The 17,964-nt window shown below is 43.1% G+C and overlaps 1 protein-coding gene across 1 annotated transcript in view; it reads left to right on the top strand.

Annotated features, from left to right (window-relative positions):
• LOC140739307 (short transient receptor potential channel 7) overlaps nt 1-17,964 on the top strand; it is a 246,136-nt gene that overhangs the window by 196,246 nt on the left and 31,926 nt on the right. The window contains exon 4 of the mRNA XM_073067474.1: nt 9,309-9,473. Coding sequence (XP_072923575.1) covers nt 9,309-9,473 — 165 coding nt within the window. The remainder of the gene's footprint in view (nt 1-9,308; nt 9,474-17,964) is intronic.

Below are 17,964 nucleotides of genomic sequence, written 5' to 3'. Positions count from 1 at the left end.
ACATAGGAGTAGAATTAGGCCATTCAGCCCATTGAGTCTGCTCTGCCATTCCATCATGGCTGAGCCTGGATCCAACTCAACCCAGTACACCTGCCTACTCACCATATCCTTTGATGCCCTGACCACTCAGGAAACAATCAACTTCCGCCTTAAATATATCCACGGACTTGGTCTCCACTGCCACCTGTGGCAGAGCATTCCACAGATTCACTACTCTCTGGCTGTTCCTCCTTACCTTTGTTCTAAAAGGTCACCCCTCAGTTTTGAGGCTATACCCTCTAGTTCTGGATACCCCCACCATAGGAAATATCCTCTCCACATCCACCCTATCTAGTCCTTTCAATATTTGGTAGGTTTCAATGAGATCACCCTGCATTATTCTAATTTTCTGTGAGTACCCAGACCCAAAGCTGTTAATCACTCCTCATATGTTAACTCCTTCATTCCCGGAATCATCCTTGTGAACCTCCCCTGGACTCGCTCCAATGGCAACACATCCTTTCTGATATGTAGGGCCCAAATCTGTTGCCAATACTTCAAGTGTGGCCTGACTAGTGTCTTATAAAGGCTCAGTATTATCTCCCTGCTTTTATATTATATACCTCTTGCATTTGCCACATTGCATTTGCCTTCTTTCCCAAAGACTCAACCTATAAATTATCCTTCTGAGAGTCTTGCACGAGGATTCTCAAGTCCCTCTGCACCACTGATTTTGAACCTTCTCCCCATTTAGAGAATGGTCAGCATTATTGTTCCTTTTACCAAAATGAAATATCACACATTTCCCAACACGGTATTCCATCTGCCACTTTTTTGCCCATTCTTCCAATTTGTCTAAGTCCTGCTGCAATCACATTGCTTCCTCAGCACGACCTACCCCTCCAACTATCTTTGTATCATCACAAACTGTACCAAAAATCATCAATTCCATTATCCAAATCATTGACAATGTGAAAAGTAGCAGTCCCAATACTGACCGCTGAGAAACACCACCAGTCACTGACAACCAAGTAGAAAAAGCTTCTTTTATTCCCACACCCTGCCTCCTACCTGTCAGCCATTCCTCTAGCCACGCCAGTATCTTTCCTATAATGCCATAGAATTTTATCTTAAGCAGCCTCATGTGTGGCACCTTATCAAATGCCTTCTGAAAATCCAAGTAAATGACATCCACTGCCTCTCCTTTGTCCACTCTGCTTGTTACTTCCTCAAAAAACTCTTAACAGATGTATCAGGTAAGATTTCCCTTTACAAAGGTTAGGCTAACTGGCCTATAATTTTCTTTCTTTTGCCTTCCTGCCTTCTTAGAATGGAGTGACATTTACAATCTTCTCAGACCTCCAGGACCATCTCAGAATCAAGTGATTCTTGAAAGGTCATGACCAATGCATCTGTTATCTCTTCAGCAACCTCTCTCAGGACTCTGGGGTGCCGTCCATCTGGTCCAGGTGACTTATCCACCTAAGGCCTTTGAGTTTGCCTAGCAGTTTTTAATTTGTAATAGCAAAGGTGCTCACTCCTGCTCCCTGACACTCATGGACCTCTGGCACATGGCTAGTGTCTTCCACAGTGAAGACAGATGCAAAATACCCATTAGGTTCATCTGCCATTTCTTTGTCCCCCATTACTACCTCACCAGCATCATTTTCCAGTGGTCCAGTATCAACTCTCACCTCCCTTTTATTCTTTATATAACTGAAAAACTTGTAGTGTCCTGCTTTATATTATTCGCTAATTTGCTCTCATAGGTCATTTTTTCCCTTATTATAGCTTTTTTAAGCTGTCCTTCGTTGAATTTTTAAAAGCTTCACAATCATCCAACTTCCTGCTCACTTTTGCTATCTTATTTGCCCTTTCCGTGGCTTTTATGCTGTCCTTAACTTCCTTTGTCAGCCAAGGCTGCCTACCCTTGTCATTTGAGAACAACAACTTCTGTAAACTTATCTATCCTGCACCTTGTGAACTATTCCCAGAAACTTCAGCCATCTCTGCTCTGCCGACATCCCTGCCAGTATCCTCCTCCAATCCACCTGGGCAAGCTCCGCTCTCATGCCTCTGTAATTCCCTTTGTTCCATTGCAATAATGACCCATGTGACTTAAGCTTCTCCCTCTCAAATTGCAGTATGAATTCAATCATATTATAAGACTGTAAGACTATAGACTATAAGATATGGGAGCAGAAGTAGGCCATTTGGCCCATCAAAGTCTGCTCCGCCATTCAATCACGGGCTAATTCAATCCTTCCAGTTATCCCCACTCCTCTGCCTTCTCCCCATACCCTTTGATGCCCTGGCTAATCAAGAACCTATCTATCTCTGCCTTAAATGCACTTTAAATCTGCAGATTTACCACTCTCTTGACTAAAGTAATTTCTCCAAATCTGTGTTCTAAATGGACATCCTTCAATCCTGAAGCTGTGCCCTCTTGTCCTAGACTCCCCTACCATGGGAAATAACTTTGCCATATCTAATTTGTTCAGGTCTTTTAACATTCGAAATGTTTCTATGCAATCCCCCCCCTCACTCTCCTGAACTCCAGGGAATACAGCCCAAGAGCTGCCAGATATGTCTCATACAGTAACCCTTTCATTTCTGGAATCATTCTTGTGAATCTTCACTGAACCCTCTCCAACGTCAGTAGATCCTTTCTAAAATTAGGAGCCCAAAACTGCACACAATACTTCAAGTGTGGTCTCATGAGTGTCTTACAGAGCCTCAACACTACATCCATGCTCTTATATTCTATACCTCTAGAAATGAATGCCAACACTGCATTACGATCACTTTCCCCTAAGGGTTCCTTTACATTAAGCTCCCTCATAAGATCTGGGTTATTACACAGCACCCAATCTAAGACAACCTTACCCCGAGTAGCTCAAGCACAAGCTGCTCTAAAAATCCATCCCGTGGGCATTCAACAAATTCTGTCTCTTGCGATCTGACACCAACCTGATTTTCCCAATTCCCTTGCATATTGAAGTCTCCCATTACCACTGTTACATGCCTTTTCCAGCTCCCTTTGCAATCTCATTCCCACACCTAGGCTACTACTTGGAAGCCTGTATATGATTCCCATAATGGTTTTTTTAGACGTGCAGTTTCTTAACTCCACCCACAAAGACTCAATGTTCTCTGACCCTTGTCATCACTTTCTAAAGATGTAATTCCATCTCTTCCCAACAGAACCACTTCACCGCCTATACCGCCCTACCTGTCCTTTTGATATAAAGTATATCCTTTGATGCTAATCTCCCAATTAGGGCCTTCTTTCAACCACGACTCAGTGATGCCCACAGCATCATACCATCCAATCTCTAATTGTGCCACAAGTTCATCCACCTTATTCTGCATGCTATGCATATTTAAATACAACACCTTCAGTCCTGTATTCTTTGCTCTTTTGAAATTTGCCTCTGTGGTACAATTTAACTCTTTGCTCTGTCTGCATTTGTATCCAATCATTGGCTTGTCCTTCCTTACATTCAAGTTACACCATCATCTACTTGTAAACCTGCTGACTCATCCTCAGCTCAATCAAACTGGTTCCCATCCCTATGCCGTATTAGTTTAAACCACTCCCAACAGTTCTAGCAAACCTGCCTGCAAGAATATTTGTCCCCCTCAGATTCAAGTGCAACCCATCCCTTTTGTACAGGTCCCACCTGCCCCAGAGGAGGTCCCAGTTATCCAGAAATATGAATCCCTGCCCCCTGCTCCAATTCTTCAGCCACACATTTATTTGATACCTCATTCTATTCCTATCCTCACTGTCATGTGGCACAGGCAGAAATCCCAAGATTACTACCCTTGAGGTCCTACTTCTCAGCTTCCTTCCTAACTCTCTGTACTCTTTCTTCAGGAGCACCTCCCTTTTTCTTTCTATGCCATTGGTACCAATATGTACCACAAATTCTGGCTGTTTATCTTCCCTTTTCAGGATGTTGTGAATATGTTCAGAAACATCACGAACCCTGGCACCTGGGAGGCAAACTACCATCCGTGTTTCCTTTCCACGTTGACAGAATTACCTATCCATCTATTGTCTATAACCCCCTGACTATAGAGTCCCCTATTACTGCTAGCATCCTGTTCGGTTCCCTGCCTCTCTGAGCTACAGGGCCAGAGGCACGGCCACTGTTGCTTCCCTCAGGTAGGTCACTCCCACCAACAGTTCTCAAAATGAAGTACTTATTGTTGAGAGGGACAGCCACAGGGGTGCTCTCCTCTATCTGGCATATTTTCTTCCCTCTCCTGTCACCTATTTATCCTGTAGCCTTGAGGTGACTATCTCCCTGTAATTCTTATCACTGTTTCACTTTCCCTAACAAGTCAAAGGTCATCGAGCTGCAGCCCCAGTTCCCTAACAGCTCGATGCACTCGATGCATCAGCTGCAGCTCGATGCACTTAACGCAGGTGTAGCCACTGGGGGGTGGGGGGGGGGTGCTGTAAGTCTCCCAGATATCCCACATCTGACACCCAGATCAGAACATTGGCTCTGTAGACATATTCTCTCAAGATTAAAACAAGAAATAAAGAATGAATTTACCTACTTACCTTGCCTCTGCCTGTTCTCACCGAAGCCCTATTGAGCCAGAGCCTTACTACTCTGACACAAGACTACTCCGACAATGACCACTGGCAGACTGACTGCTCCACAAGGCAGTACGTCTCTTTTACAGAGACTGGATTTTTAAATCTCATGGCCGGACCTGTGCGGGAATGCTTCTGGTGCGTCTGTGCAGTACTCCAATCAACTAATCTCATATGATCCACATACCGCCATTCTCCACATATTCATGTGTCTGACTACATGCCTCTTAAATGCATTAATCATGTCTACTTCTAACACCACCTCAACAGTGCATTTCAGGCACCTATTATGCTCTGTGTAGGAAAGCTTGTTATGTGCATTTCCTGTGGACTTTCCTGCTGTTGTCTTAAAGCTGTGTCCTTGAAGAGTGGACACTTCAATCTTGAAGAAAAAGGCTCTACTTACCCTATCTGCCTCTCATAATTGTATTTTTTTTCAGATCATCCTTCAGCCTGTGACACTGCAGAGAAAACAATCCAACTTTATGTCAGCTCTCCTTGTAGCTAATGCTCTCTAATCTCGGCTACATCCTGACGAATTTATTTTGCATCCTTGCCAAAGCCTCCACGTCTTTCCTATAATGGACTATTTTGAATTGCAGACAATACCCCAAATGAGGCCTAACCTGAGTTTCATACAACTGCACCACATTTTCTTGCCTCATGTTTGATCCCTGACCAATGATGGTTGGCAAGCATGCAAGATGCCTCCTTTAACACCTATCTGCCTGTATTGCCACTTTCAGAAAGCTATGTACTTGGATGTAAGATCCCTCCGCACATCATTGTCCTCAGGTCCCACCATTAACGATATACTGTCCCTTTATATTTGATCTTACAGTTGTCCAGATTAAATTCCATCTGCCATTTCCCCACTCGCACCTGCAGCTGAGTTGTATCCTGCTGTATCCTTTGACAAGCTTTTCTGATATCCACAACTCCACAATTTTTTTGTGTGTCTTCAAACTTACTAATCAGCCCATCTACATTTCTGACAAAGTCCTTTATAATCCTTTATAAAGTGGGGGTGGAGTTGGAAGATTGTGGCAGGTGAATGATAGATAGAAGCCGACAAAGAAAGAGGGGAGAAAAAAAGATGGAGCAAGGTAGGGGGCAAGATGTGTGCGGATTGGAGAAAACTGCTGGAGGGAGACACAGAGGAACACCAAGCACTAACGGAGCAGCAGAAGTCCCAGCGATGATTTCTGTAGAGCAGCACTGGTCACAGATCTCCAGTCAGAATAACACTCCTCTGCCACTGCATTCTGTCTTCTATGGACAAAGCCGGTTTAAATCCAATCAGCCAAGTCACTGTAAATTCCACTCATCTTAATCTTCCAATCTTCTCGATCAGAGTACCATGAGGGACCTTATCAACTCTCTTACTAAAGCCTCAGTAGACAACAGCCACTGCCTGTGGTGAACTACATATACCTGTCTGGACACGCCCCCCCGCTGACTGCTCCTGTGGCTCCTCCCACAGACCCCGGTATAAAGGCGATTGGGGCCTGAGCCCTGCCCTCAGTCTCCAGGATGTAGTATGATGGTCAATTGCTGCTTGTTCTTTCTTCCAGTCAATAAAAGCCTATATCTCGCCTCACGTCTCAGAGAGTTATTGATGGTGCATCACTGCCCTACCCCTATTCTTGCAAACATGTTCCCTGAAACCCCCTAATGATCTTGTGTTTCAAGATGATCAGCCCTCATTCTTCTAAACTCAAACGTTGTAGATCTGGGTTCTTAGGACAAAGCTCTCATCCTAGGAATTGGCCCAGTGAATCTCTTTGGAATTTTACCATTGTCAGTATATCCTTTCTTGGGGAAGGGAAAGGAAATTGTGATACAGTACTCATCTATAGCTTCACTAGTGCTCTGCGCAATACTTCAGTTATTCTAAATTCCAACCGTCTTGTAATAAAGACTACTCACTACGTTTTGTACCCACATGCTAACTTTTTGCGATTCATATAGAAGGACAACTCTGTATTTCACTCATCTGAAATCTTTAGGAGAGAATAATAACCAAGTGGAATGTATGCATTTTGGGCAATCAGTTTTATCAAAACACAGATTTACAGAGAATTAATGGAGAAATTTCAAAATGGTGATTTTGAAGATTGTTTTTATTATTTAACCATGAATAAGTCTAGAATGGGGAACTGCATTTTTTTTTGACGATTACAGTATTGTGTGGTGTAAATAAATTTGTGTTTATTTAAAAGGCAAACACGAGGAAATCTGCAGATGCTGGAAATTCAAGCAACACACACAAAATGCTGGTGGAACACAGCAGGCCAGGCAGCATCTATAGGGAGAAGCGCTGTCGACGTTTCAGGCCGAGACCCTTCGTCAGGAAACGTCGACAGCGCTTCTCCCTATAGATGCTGCCTGGCCTGCTGTGTTCCACCAGCATTTTGTGTGTGTTGCTTGTGTTTATTTAGTTCTTTTTGCCTAGCTGTTGATCAGAAGGGTAGGAACTTCATGATGCTGTGGAATTTGCCAGGGGGCAGGAAAACCATTTAATTCAGCAGCCATGTGATAGAGCAGCTTTAATTCATCCACTCCTTTTATATATTGATTCCAGTTTTCCCAACCAATGAGGCAGAGCAGACATAGTAATAATAGGCTTGTGTGTTTATAAGTACATTGCGATCATATTTGATGGATTCTATAATTACTTACATTACAAATGAAAAAAAATTCAGTGTATGCAAAAGCAATCACCAGACTCAATGATGTGTTGATGAATTGACAAAGGTATACAGGTGCATCATATACACTAATAGCAGGATCAAGAATCCTGAATTGTCACCAGGACTGAAGGTGACAACAGAAACGAGCATGAAATTATAACGCATGTGCACTCAGTGGCCACTTTATTCTAAATTCAAAGGTGAAAGTAAATTTATAATCAAAGCACATATATTGTTTGCACTGTTGTAACGATGTGGTTTTGTGCAGGTCTTGTAGCTTTAGTTTTTGGTCTTGTTTTGTCTGGTGGATTTGGAGCTCCTTTCCGGGGAACGCGCTAAGACAGTAGCGCGATATTAATACGCAGCAGCCTCTCCGGACTCTGGATTGGGGATTGCCAAACATTATGTGGATTTTCTGGTGTAGTCTGTTTTGTCATATGCTTTTGTGATATCACTCTGGAGAACATTGTCTCATTTTTTAACTGCATTGCATTTGTGGTTTCTAAATGACAATAAACTGAATCTGAATCTGATATGACACCATGTACCACTCTGAGACTCATTTTCTTGCAGGCATACACAGTAAAACCAAGAACTGTAATGGAATCAACGAAAGACAGCATTCAACAGGGAAGAGAAACAATCAATGTGCAAAAGACTACAAACTGAGCAAATACAAACAAAAATCATAATAATACATAAATAAGCAATAGATAATGTGAAGATGAGATGAGGGGTCTATGAAAGTGAGCTCAGTTTGCGGGAACAATTTAGTAAAGTTGAGTGAAGTTATCCCCATTGGTTCAAGTGCTTCATGGCTGGGGGTAAGAACTATTCCTGAACCTGATGGTGTGAGTCCTGAGGCTCCTGTACCGTCTTCCTGATGGCAGCAATGAGATGAGAACATGGCCTGGGTCATGGGGGTCCCCGACGATTATCTCCTTTGATAATGCTTCATGTAGATTTGCTCAGTGGTGGGAGGGCTTTACCTGTGATGGACTGAGCCATATCTACTACTTTTTTAGATACACCTATACACCTGCTCATCAAAGCAAATATGAAATCAGCCAATCATGTGGCAGCAAGCAACTCTGGATAAAACTTGCAGACATGGTCAAGTGGTTCAGTTATTGTTCAGACCAAACATCAAAATGGGGAAGAAATGTGCTGTAATTGATTTTGATCATGGAATGAATGTTGGTGCCAGATGGGATGGTTTGACTATCTCAGAAACTGCTGATCTCCTGGGATTTCCACACACACATCTCTAGAGTTTACAAAGAACGGGGCAAAAAGCAAAAAAAAAAATCCAGTGAATGGTGGTTCTGTGGGTGACAACTTGTTAATAAGCGAGGTCAGTAGAGAATGACCAGACTGCGTGACAAAAGTGGTGTGCTGAAGAGCATCTCTGAATGCAGAACACATAGGACCTTCGAGTGGTTGGGCTATAGCCGCAGAAGTCCAGACTGGGTTCCACTGCTGTACCTAATAAACAGTCACTGAGTGTAAATGTTAATGTGTAAATTACATTGAATAGTAACCAATCAGCACTTTAGTGTGGTCATGGCAAATACTTCTACTCTTTAATATAGCCATCAATACATCTATTATTCAGGCTAATGGTTAATCATCATGCATCCTTTCTCGCATCAGTTTGCAGAGGTAATGAAATGTACAAAATCTTACTCTTTCACTCGATCCTTTTTTTTCCTTTGTTACAATAGTGTGTTCTAAATGTTTTTTTAAAACTCCATGAATTTCCTCAGAGTAGCTTCACTAATAATAGTCCAGCAATCTTATTTACATGCAAAAATGGGGTAGCACCTCACTTTTGACTAATAAGTTGGGAGGGGTGAGGGATTAGTTTATTGACATTTTCTTAAGGAAATATTTAAAATGCATTTAATAATTTTGTTCAATCTATTTGAAATGTTTGTTTTATCCAAAAGACCTATCACATGCGTAACCTAGCAGAGCCCTACATATTTGTCCTAATATGTAATATTTCTTTTGTTCCCCGCAAGTTTGTTGCTCACCCTAACTGCCAGCAACAGCTGCTTACAATTTGGTATGAAAATCTCTCAGGCTTGCGTCAACAGTCCATTGCTGTGAAGTGCTTGGCCGTCTTCGGTGTCACCATAGGACTTCCGTTTCTTGCAATTGGATACTGGTTTGCTCCGTGCAGCAAGGTACAGGTTTTTCTGTCAGAGGTTTACTTGAATAACTGTTAACTATTATGTATATTCACTATCTGTTTAGGTTTATAAATGGAGCTTGATTCATTTTAAATTATGGCCTCCCAATTGCACACTAAATTCATATAACTCTCGTGCAAAGGAAGCTATTAAATGCTATTAGAATTGTCACCTGTGGTTCAGTGAGCCAATGCTAAAATAGTGATTGAATCACGTTAATGCAAATCTGGGTTACATTGAGGAGACTATGAAATTTATCCAGCGATTTGTATAGTTCCCTTTTATCAGAAGTCTATCGCCTTAACACATCTCAAAAATGGTAGTAGTCTTTGCAGCCACAATATGGGCTCTTTGTGTTGGTATCTTTTATAACTTTTCATTAGTAGTGTTGCTCATACTAATTTAGAAATACCCAGCAAACCAAGCTGTATCTGTGGGAAGAAAAACAGTTTCAGTTCAGGAATCCTTTCTTTAAAGTTGAAAAGGAGACAAAAGAAGCTTGTATAGTGCCAGGGATGGTGGGGAAGGGAAGTGGTCTCTGAGGGGGTAAAATTAGGGTGGGCTTGGGGAGAAGCTGTAAACAGGTTACCATGTAAGAGGGTGAATCGGAGCAATTAGGTGGTGAGAATGTAGACAAAGGCACATACACGAAAGAATATGGGAGTTGAGAAATGCAGAGGGGAAGAAATCCCTGGTAGAACAGGCTGAGCATGTCCTCCGTCTCAAAGAGAAAAGAAAAAAACACAAACAAGCTGGGCTAATATCACAGATGGAAGACTAATGACAAAGAAATCAAGTTAGCTGAACTTGTAAAATTCAGTATTGAGTCCAGAAAGCTGCAGTGTGCACAGTCGGAAGATGAGATGATGCTCCTCAAGCTTGCCTTGGGCCTCAGAGTGGCGGTGGGATGAGAATATAAAATGGCAAGCGACAGAGAACACAGGGTTGCACCTCACACTGAATATGGATGTTCTGCAAAGCAGTTTTCTAACTGTGTTTGACTTCTCCAATATAGAGGAAAGCACAACTGGTCATAGATCTCCAGACAGAGAAACCAATGTGCTATATCAACTTGGATCCCATGTGACTTAATCTTCTAAATAATCTTACCATAGCGACCTTGTAAAGTGCCTTTTAAAAGTCCACATAGACAATATTCACTGTCTACCCTTATCAGTCATCTATGTCACCCCCTCATGAAATGCAATGAAATTTATAAGATATGAATAGCCCCACACAAAACCATCATTACTATCCCTAATAAGCCCATGCCTTTCCTAATGTAAGTAATTTCTTTCCAATAGCTTCCCAGATGTATGGTTCACCTACCTTTAATTTTTGCATTATTCATATTGCCTTTCTTAAACAAAGGAACAACATTGGCTATTCTCCTAACCTCTGACACCTCATCTTTGGCTAAAGTGCTGACAAAGATCTCTGCCAGGACTTCAGCAATCTCCTCTCTTAATTACTTCTCTCAATAACTCAGAATAGATCCCCTCAGGTTATACATCATAACTACCTTAATGTTCTTCAGGAACCCAAAACCACCTCCTTCATAGCAACATGCTCGATGGTAGTAGTCTACACCACACTGATCTCACTATACTCCATGTCGTTGGTCAATACCATTGTATTTAATATCTCACCCAGTGGCTCCTGACATAATTTTCCTCCTTTCTCCATGGTCCTCCTTCATCTTACCCTTTATCTAGCTATGCTCTTCCTTTTAATGTACATATAAAATACCCTTGGGGTTTCCTTAATACCACTCACAAAGGCCATATTATGACCCCTTTAGCCCCTTCTGATTCCCTATTTAAATCCTTCCTTCTTTTATTTATATTCCTAAAAACCCTGTCTGAGTTTAATTTCTTAAACACTACATATAATTTGATACAACAAAATTCCCTATTTTCTAGCCCTCAGATACTTTGGCATCCAATTTGTTACATATTTGTCAGCAAGCCTTATATGTGGTATCTTAACAGACATTTTTTCAAAGCCAATGACATCATTCCCATCCATCTTCTGCATGGTGCTATCAAACTTCTTAGTCCAACTCATTAAACATGTTTCGTCAAAGACAAACCTGTTGCCAGTTATACTTTATTAGAATCTGCTACTCCATATGGCTATTAATTTCTTCCTGAAATATAATTTTTGAAAGGTTTTGTACCACCAATATTGAAATGACCATTCTGCAATTGCCAGGTTTCTCTTTTCCCCTTTCTCAAACAGTGTGTAATATTTCCTAATAGTTCCTACCTGCCGGCATGAACATTCAACTCACAGACCTCCGTTGATACCCCTGCTCCCCCCTTACCCCATCCCTATCTATAATTTTTGTCTGGTTCTCTTTCTCTCTCTTTTTTCCCCCCTCACCATAATCTCACCCCAGCCCTACCTTTATTTCTCTTTTATTTCCCATAATTCTCCACCTTCCCCCTAGCCCATTTCCCTCCAGCCTATCACTTCCCAGCTCCCTACTTCATCCCTCCCCCTACTTCTTATCCCCCCTCGACCATCCCATGTTACTTCACTCCTGATGAAGGGTTTCGGCCCGAAACGTCGTCACTACCTCCTCCCATAGATGCTGTCTGGCCTGCTGAGTTCTGTCAGCATTTTGTATTTTTATTTCCTATCCTCTAATCCTTTGTTAACATCCTTCCTTTAAGAATATACACCCTTGGAGCCTCTTTACAGTTGAACAGGGTGTGTATTTTGATAAAAGATTCAGGTTTGAGCAGGATGGAGTCATGTTAGGCCAGGTGCAACTCAATAGACAATAGACAGTAGGTGCAGGAGTAGGCCATTCGGCCCTTCTAGCCAGCACCGCCATTCACTGTGATCATGGCTGATCATACCCAATCGGTACCCCGTTCCTGCCCTCTCCCCATATCCCTTGACCCCACTATCTATAAGAGCTCTATTTAACTCTCTCTTGAATGCATCCGGAGACTTGGCCTCCACTGCCTTCTGGGGCAGAGCATTCCACATATCCACCACTCTCTGGGTGAAAAAGTTTTTCCGCATCTCAGTTCTAAATGGCCTACCCCTTATTCTTAAACTGTGGCCTCTAGTTCTGGACTCACCCATCAGCGGGAACATGCTTCCTGCCTCCAGTGTGTCCAATCCCTTAATAATCTTATATGTTTCAATCAGATCCCCTCTCATCCTTCTAAGTTCCAGTGTATACAAGCCCAGTCGCTCCAATCTTTCAACATATGACAGTCCCGCCATTCCGGGAATTAACCTTGTGAACCTACGCTGCACTCCCTCAATAGCAAGAATGTCCTTCCTCAAATTTGGAGACCAAAACTGCACACAGTACTTCAGGTGGGGTTTCACCAGGGCCCTGTACAGCTGCAGAAGGACCTCTTTACTCCTATACTCAATTCCTCTTGTTAAAAAAGCCAGCATGCCATTAGCTTTCTTCCCTGCCTGCTCTACCTGCATGCTTGCTTTCATTGACTGATGTACAAGAACACCTAGATCTCGTTGTACTTCCCCTTTTCCTAACTTGACTCCATTTAGATAGTAATCTGCCTTCCTGTTCTTGCCACCAAAGTGGATAACCTCACATTTATCCACATTAAACTGCATCTGCCATACATTTGCCCACTTACCCAACCTGTCCAAGTCACCCTGCATTCTCATAACATCTTCCTGACATTTCACACTGCCACCCAGCTTTGTGTCATCAGCAAATTTGCTAATGTTACTTTTAATCCCTTCATCTAAATCATTAATGTATATTGTAAACAGCTGCATTCCTAGCACCGAAACTTGAGGTACCCCACTGGTCACAGCCTGCCATTCCAAAAGGGACCCGTTAATCGCTACTCTTTGTTTCCTGTCAGCCAGCCAATTTTCAATCCATGTCAGTACTCTGCCCCCAATACCATGTGCCCTAATTTTGCCCACTAATCTCCTATGTGGGACTTCATCAAAAGCTTTCTGGAAGTCCAGGTACACTACATCCACTGGCTCTCCCTGGTCCATTTTCATAGTTACATCCTCAAAAGACTCCAGAAGATTAGTCAAGCATGATTTTCCCTTCATAAATCCATGCTGACTCGGACTGATCCTTCTACTGCTATCTAAATGTGTCATAATTTCCTCTTTTATAATTGACTCCAGCATCTTTCCCACCACTGACGTCAGGCTAACCGGTCTATAATTCCCTGTTTTCTCTCTCCCTCCATTCTTGAAAAGTGGGACAACATTAGCCACCCTCCAATCAGCAGGAACTGTTCCTGAATCTATAGAACATTGGAAAACGATTACCAATGCATCCATGATTTCTAGAGCCACCTCTTTAAGTACCCTGGGATGCAGACCATCAGGTCCTGGGGACTTATCAGCCTTCAGCCTCAACAGTCTATCCAACACCATTTCTTGCCTAATATAAATTTCATTCAGTTCATCCTTTACCCTAGTTCCTTTGGCAACTATTACATCTGGGAGATTGTTTGTGTCTTCCCTAGTGAAGACAGATCCAAAGTACCTGTTCAACTCATCTGCCATTTCCTTGTTCCCCATAATAAATTCACCCGTTTCTGTCTTCAATGGTCCAATTTTGGTCTTAACTATTTTTTTGCTATTCACATACCTAAAGAAGCTTTTACTATCCTCCTTTATATTCTTGGCTAGTTTACCTTCGTACCTCATTTTTTCTTGGTGTATTGCCTTTTTTGTTATCTTCTGTTGCTCTTTAAAAGCTTCCCAGTCCTCCAGTTTCCCGCTCATCTTTGCTATGTTATACTTCTCTTTTATTTTTATAGTTTTTTATTTTTATATATTTTTATACAACTCAGCACAAAACTTCATCCAGGTAAGGTGAGTTACTGAGTAATACCCGATATGAACTCACATGTGATATTACTCAGCAAACTGCCCTACCTGGATAAGTATTTGGAGCTTCCTCCTGAACAGTTCAATACTGTGATTCGAGTTTATATTTTTGTGGCAGTGATTGGATTAGACCTGGGGGAAAAAGATCAAATACTCATTCTCAGGTAGCTGAATATAATTCTATAAGAGGATTAAAAAAAAACGCAGCCAACATTTCTGCAAATTCTGCCTTTCAACAGCCAAGGAAGCCTCCTGGCAAGGCTAGATACTTATCTGATTTAGCCCCCAACCTATTTTTAACTCACCTAGTATCCAAGGAATGTCCTTGTAAAATTTTCTATTCAGTCCTCAAAACAAACTAACAATAGATTTAACTGGAGAAACACACACAAAGTACTGAAGGAACTCAGCAGGTCAGGCAGCCTCTGTGGAGAGAAATAAACAATTGACATTCCATGCCAAAACCCTTTATCAGAACTCACTAAGTAGATTTAACTATTTAGCATACAGCTACTAAGATACCAATGCAGATAGCCTAAATTGTTAACACTTAGACATAATGTTTTGTGTCACCATTCTCCAATTTGTTTGGGAGAAGCATCTTCCTCACCTCTAGTTTCTCAGTTATGTTTCCAAACCACATGCCTAATCTTCACTTTTTTACCGACTATTTTTTCACAAGATTGTGTTTCTTTGTTATTGCTTAAGTTCAGAACAACAAGACATTATGTTTTGAATTTCAGTAACCTGTTACCTAAAGACAAGATTACCATCATAACAAGCAATCTACTGGAGGAACCCCAGCCCATCGAGTGGCATTGTGGGAAGAAATGAATTGTCATCATTTCGGGTAGAACTGAGAGAGGAGAGGCACGATGGCCAGCAGAGAGGGGAGATGAGAAGTGGCAAGAAGGGATTCAGAGGTGATGGGTGGACTGAGGAGGCATGTAAAATGACAGGCAGGTAGAGGAGGTGAGCAGGATGGAGTTAGAAGATTGTGGCAGGTGAATGATAGAAGCAGACAAAGAGAGGGGGGAGGAAAAAAAGATGGCGCAAGGTGGGGGGAGAGGTGTGTGCAGATTGGAGAAAGCTGCTGGAGGGAGATAAAGAGGAACACAAAGTACCAATGGAGCAGATAAAGATAAGTGGGAGGTGGGGGGGAACCTGTGTGTGAGGATTGTGGATGAGCCAGGAAAGGGAAGGGCATAAAGAAGGGTGAAGTAGAGCTTGGGGAGGGTAGGAAGGGGGGCAAAAATGGAAGCACTGAAGGATCAGAAGGTGAAGGACAGGGGGTGGCAGAAAAGTGGCTAAGAAGGGAAGGAGTTCCTGGAATTAGAGAACTCAATTACATATTAAGTTCATAACTACCCAGATGAAATACTGTATAAGATCTTGTTCTTCCAGTTTGTTTGGCTTCATCCTCGCAATAGAGAAGACCAAGCATAAACAGGTCAATGTGGGAATGGAGAAGGGAGTGGAAATGGTTGGCAAGTGGGAACTTGGGATGGCCATTCCCTTTACCAACATTCTCATCTGACTGTCTGAACTTGTTCTTACCTTAAACAACTTGTCTTTTGACTCCTCTAAAAGCAAAGGTGTAGCCATGGATACACACATGGGCCCCAAGAATGCCTGCCTTTTTGTTGGCTACTTGGAACAGTCCCTGTTCCAAACCTCCTCTGGTACCACACCCAATACGTTCTCTGTCACATTGATGACTGCATTGGTACTGCTTCCTGCACCTGAACAGAACTCAGTAATTTTTCACACCTTTGCCACCAAATTCATGTGGACCATTTCTGATAGTCCTCTCCCTTTCCTGGATCTCACTACCTCCCTCTCAGGAGACAAACTGTCCACTAATATTTACTATATAAACCCACTGATTCCCTTCACTACCTACAATACACCTCTTCTCATCCTGTCTCTTACAGCGACACCCTTCCTTTCTCCCGGTTTCTCCCTCTTCAATGCATTTACACTCAAGATAGTTCTTTCTGTTCTAGGACACCTGAAATGTCCTCCTTCTTTCAAGGAGTGCGGCTTCTGTGGTTTTTAATGGAGTCTGATCTCACATTTCTTCTGTTTCTCATACTTCTTCTCTCACACCACCTCCTCACAGACAGAACGGAGATATTCTACTTGCCCTTACCTTTCACCCCAAGAGCCTGTGCATAGCTGCAACATAATCCCACATCCTCTCCTCCCCACCCTTTCCGCCTTCCACAGTGACGGCACCCTCCATGACTCCTTGGTTCACTCATCCCTCCCCTACTCCTGGCAGTTTCCCCTGACACAGTACATGTTATACTTGTCCTTACACCTCCTCCTTCACTACCATCCAGAGACCTGAACAGTCTTTTCAAGTGGGACAAAGTTTCACTTGCATCTCCTCCGACCCTGTTTCATAGAACACCTATGCCCAGTCTGCCATGGTCATCCCAAGCTCCCAGTTGTCCACCATTTCCACTTCCCTCCCCATTCCCACACTGACCTGTCCTACTGCAGGATGAAGCCCAACACAAACCAGAGGAGCAACACCTTGCACTCTGCCTGGGTAGTTTACAACCTAATGAAATGTATATTGAGTTCTCCAATTTTAGGTACTCCAAATTTTTTATTTCATATCCTTCTCCCTCTCCTTACCCCTCTCCATATCACTTACCCCCTAACCCCCAATGCATTCTAAAATCCCCCAGTCCTCCTATTTTGTCTGTTTCCCACTCACCCTACGGCTCCCTTCATCCATCTTTGTCCCCTACCCCCCGCCCCCACTCCATCCACTCACTTCACAAATGGGATTTCCCCATCCCTACCTCCCATGCTCCCCTCCCCCATCTGGTTCCAACCACTCCACTCTCCCCAAATGCAACCCATTCTCACCTTTACTTCTCGAGACCCGCTTCTGGTAGCATTTTGTATTCCTGCTTATCTCCCTGCAGGCCCTGTCTCCCATTTTCACAAACCTCCCCCTCCTACCTTGCTTCATCTGTTGATTTTTTTTCTTTTTCCTCTTTCTTTTTGTCTGCCTCCATCTATCACTCATCTGCCATCGCCTTCCATCTCCATCCCCTCACCTCCCTCACCTGACACCACCTGCCTGTCACCCTACACTCGCCTCAGTCCAGAATCCTTTTCTCACCATTCCCCTTCTCCTGTCCGTGCTGGCCACCGTGCCTCTCCTCTCTCAGTCCTGTCACCCTACACTCGCCTCAGTCCAGAATCCTTTTCTCACCATTCCCCTTCTCCTGTCCGTGCTGGCCACCGTGCCTCTCCTCTCTCAGTCCTGTCATCCTACACTCGCCTCAGTCCAGAATCCTTTTCTCACCATTCCCCTTCTCCTGTCCGTGCTGGCCACCGTGCCTCTCCTCTCTCAGTCCTGTCACCCTACACTCGCCTCAGTCCTAAATCCTTTTCTCACCATTCCCCTTCTCCTGTCCATGCTGGCCACCATGCCTCTCCTCTCTCAGTCCTGTCATCCTACACTCGCCTCAGTCCAGAATCCTTTTCTCACCATTCCTCTTCTCCTGTCCGTGCTGGCCACAGTGCCTCTCCTCTCTCAGTCCTGTCATCCTACACTCGCCTCAGTCCAGAATCCTTTTCTCACCATTCCCCTTCTCCTGTCCGT

This window comes from Hemitrygon akajei, chromosome 15, assembly GCF_048418815.1.
Source record: "Hemitrygon akajei chromosome 15, sHemAka1.3, whole genome shotgun sequence".
Taxonomy (NCBI): Eukaryota; Metazoa; Chordata; class Chondrichthyes; order Myliobatiformes; family Dasyatidae; genus Hemitrygon; species Hemitrygon akajei.
This window is presented reverse-complemented; position numbering and strand designations above follow the sequence as displayed.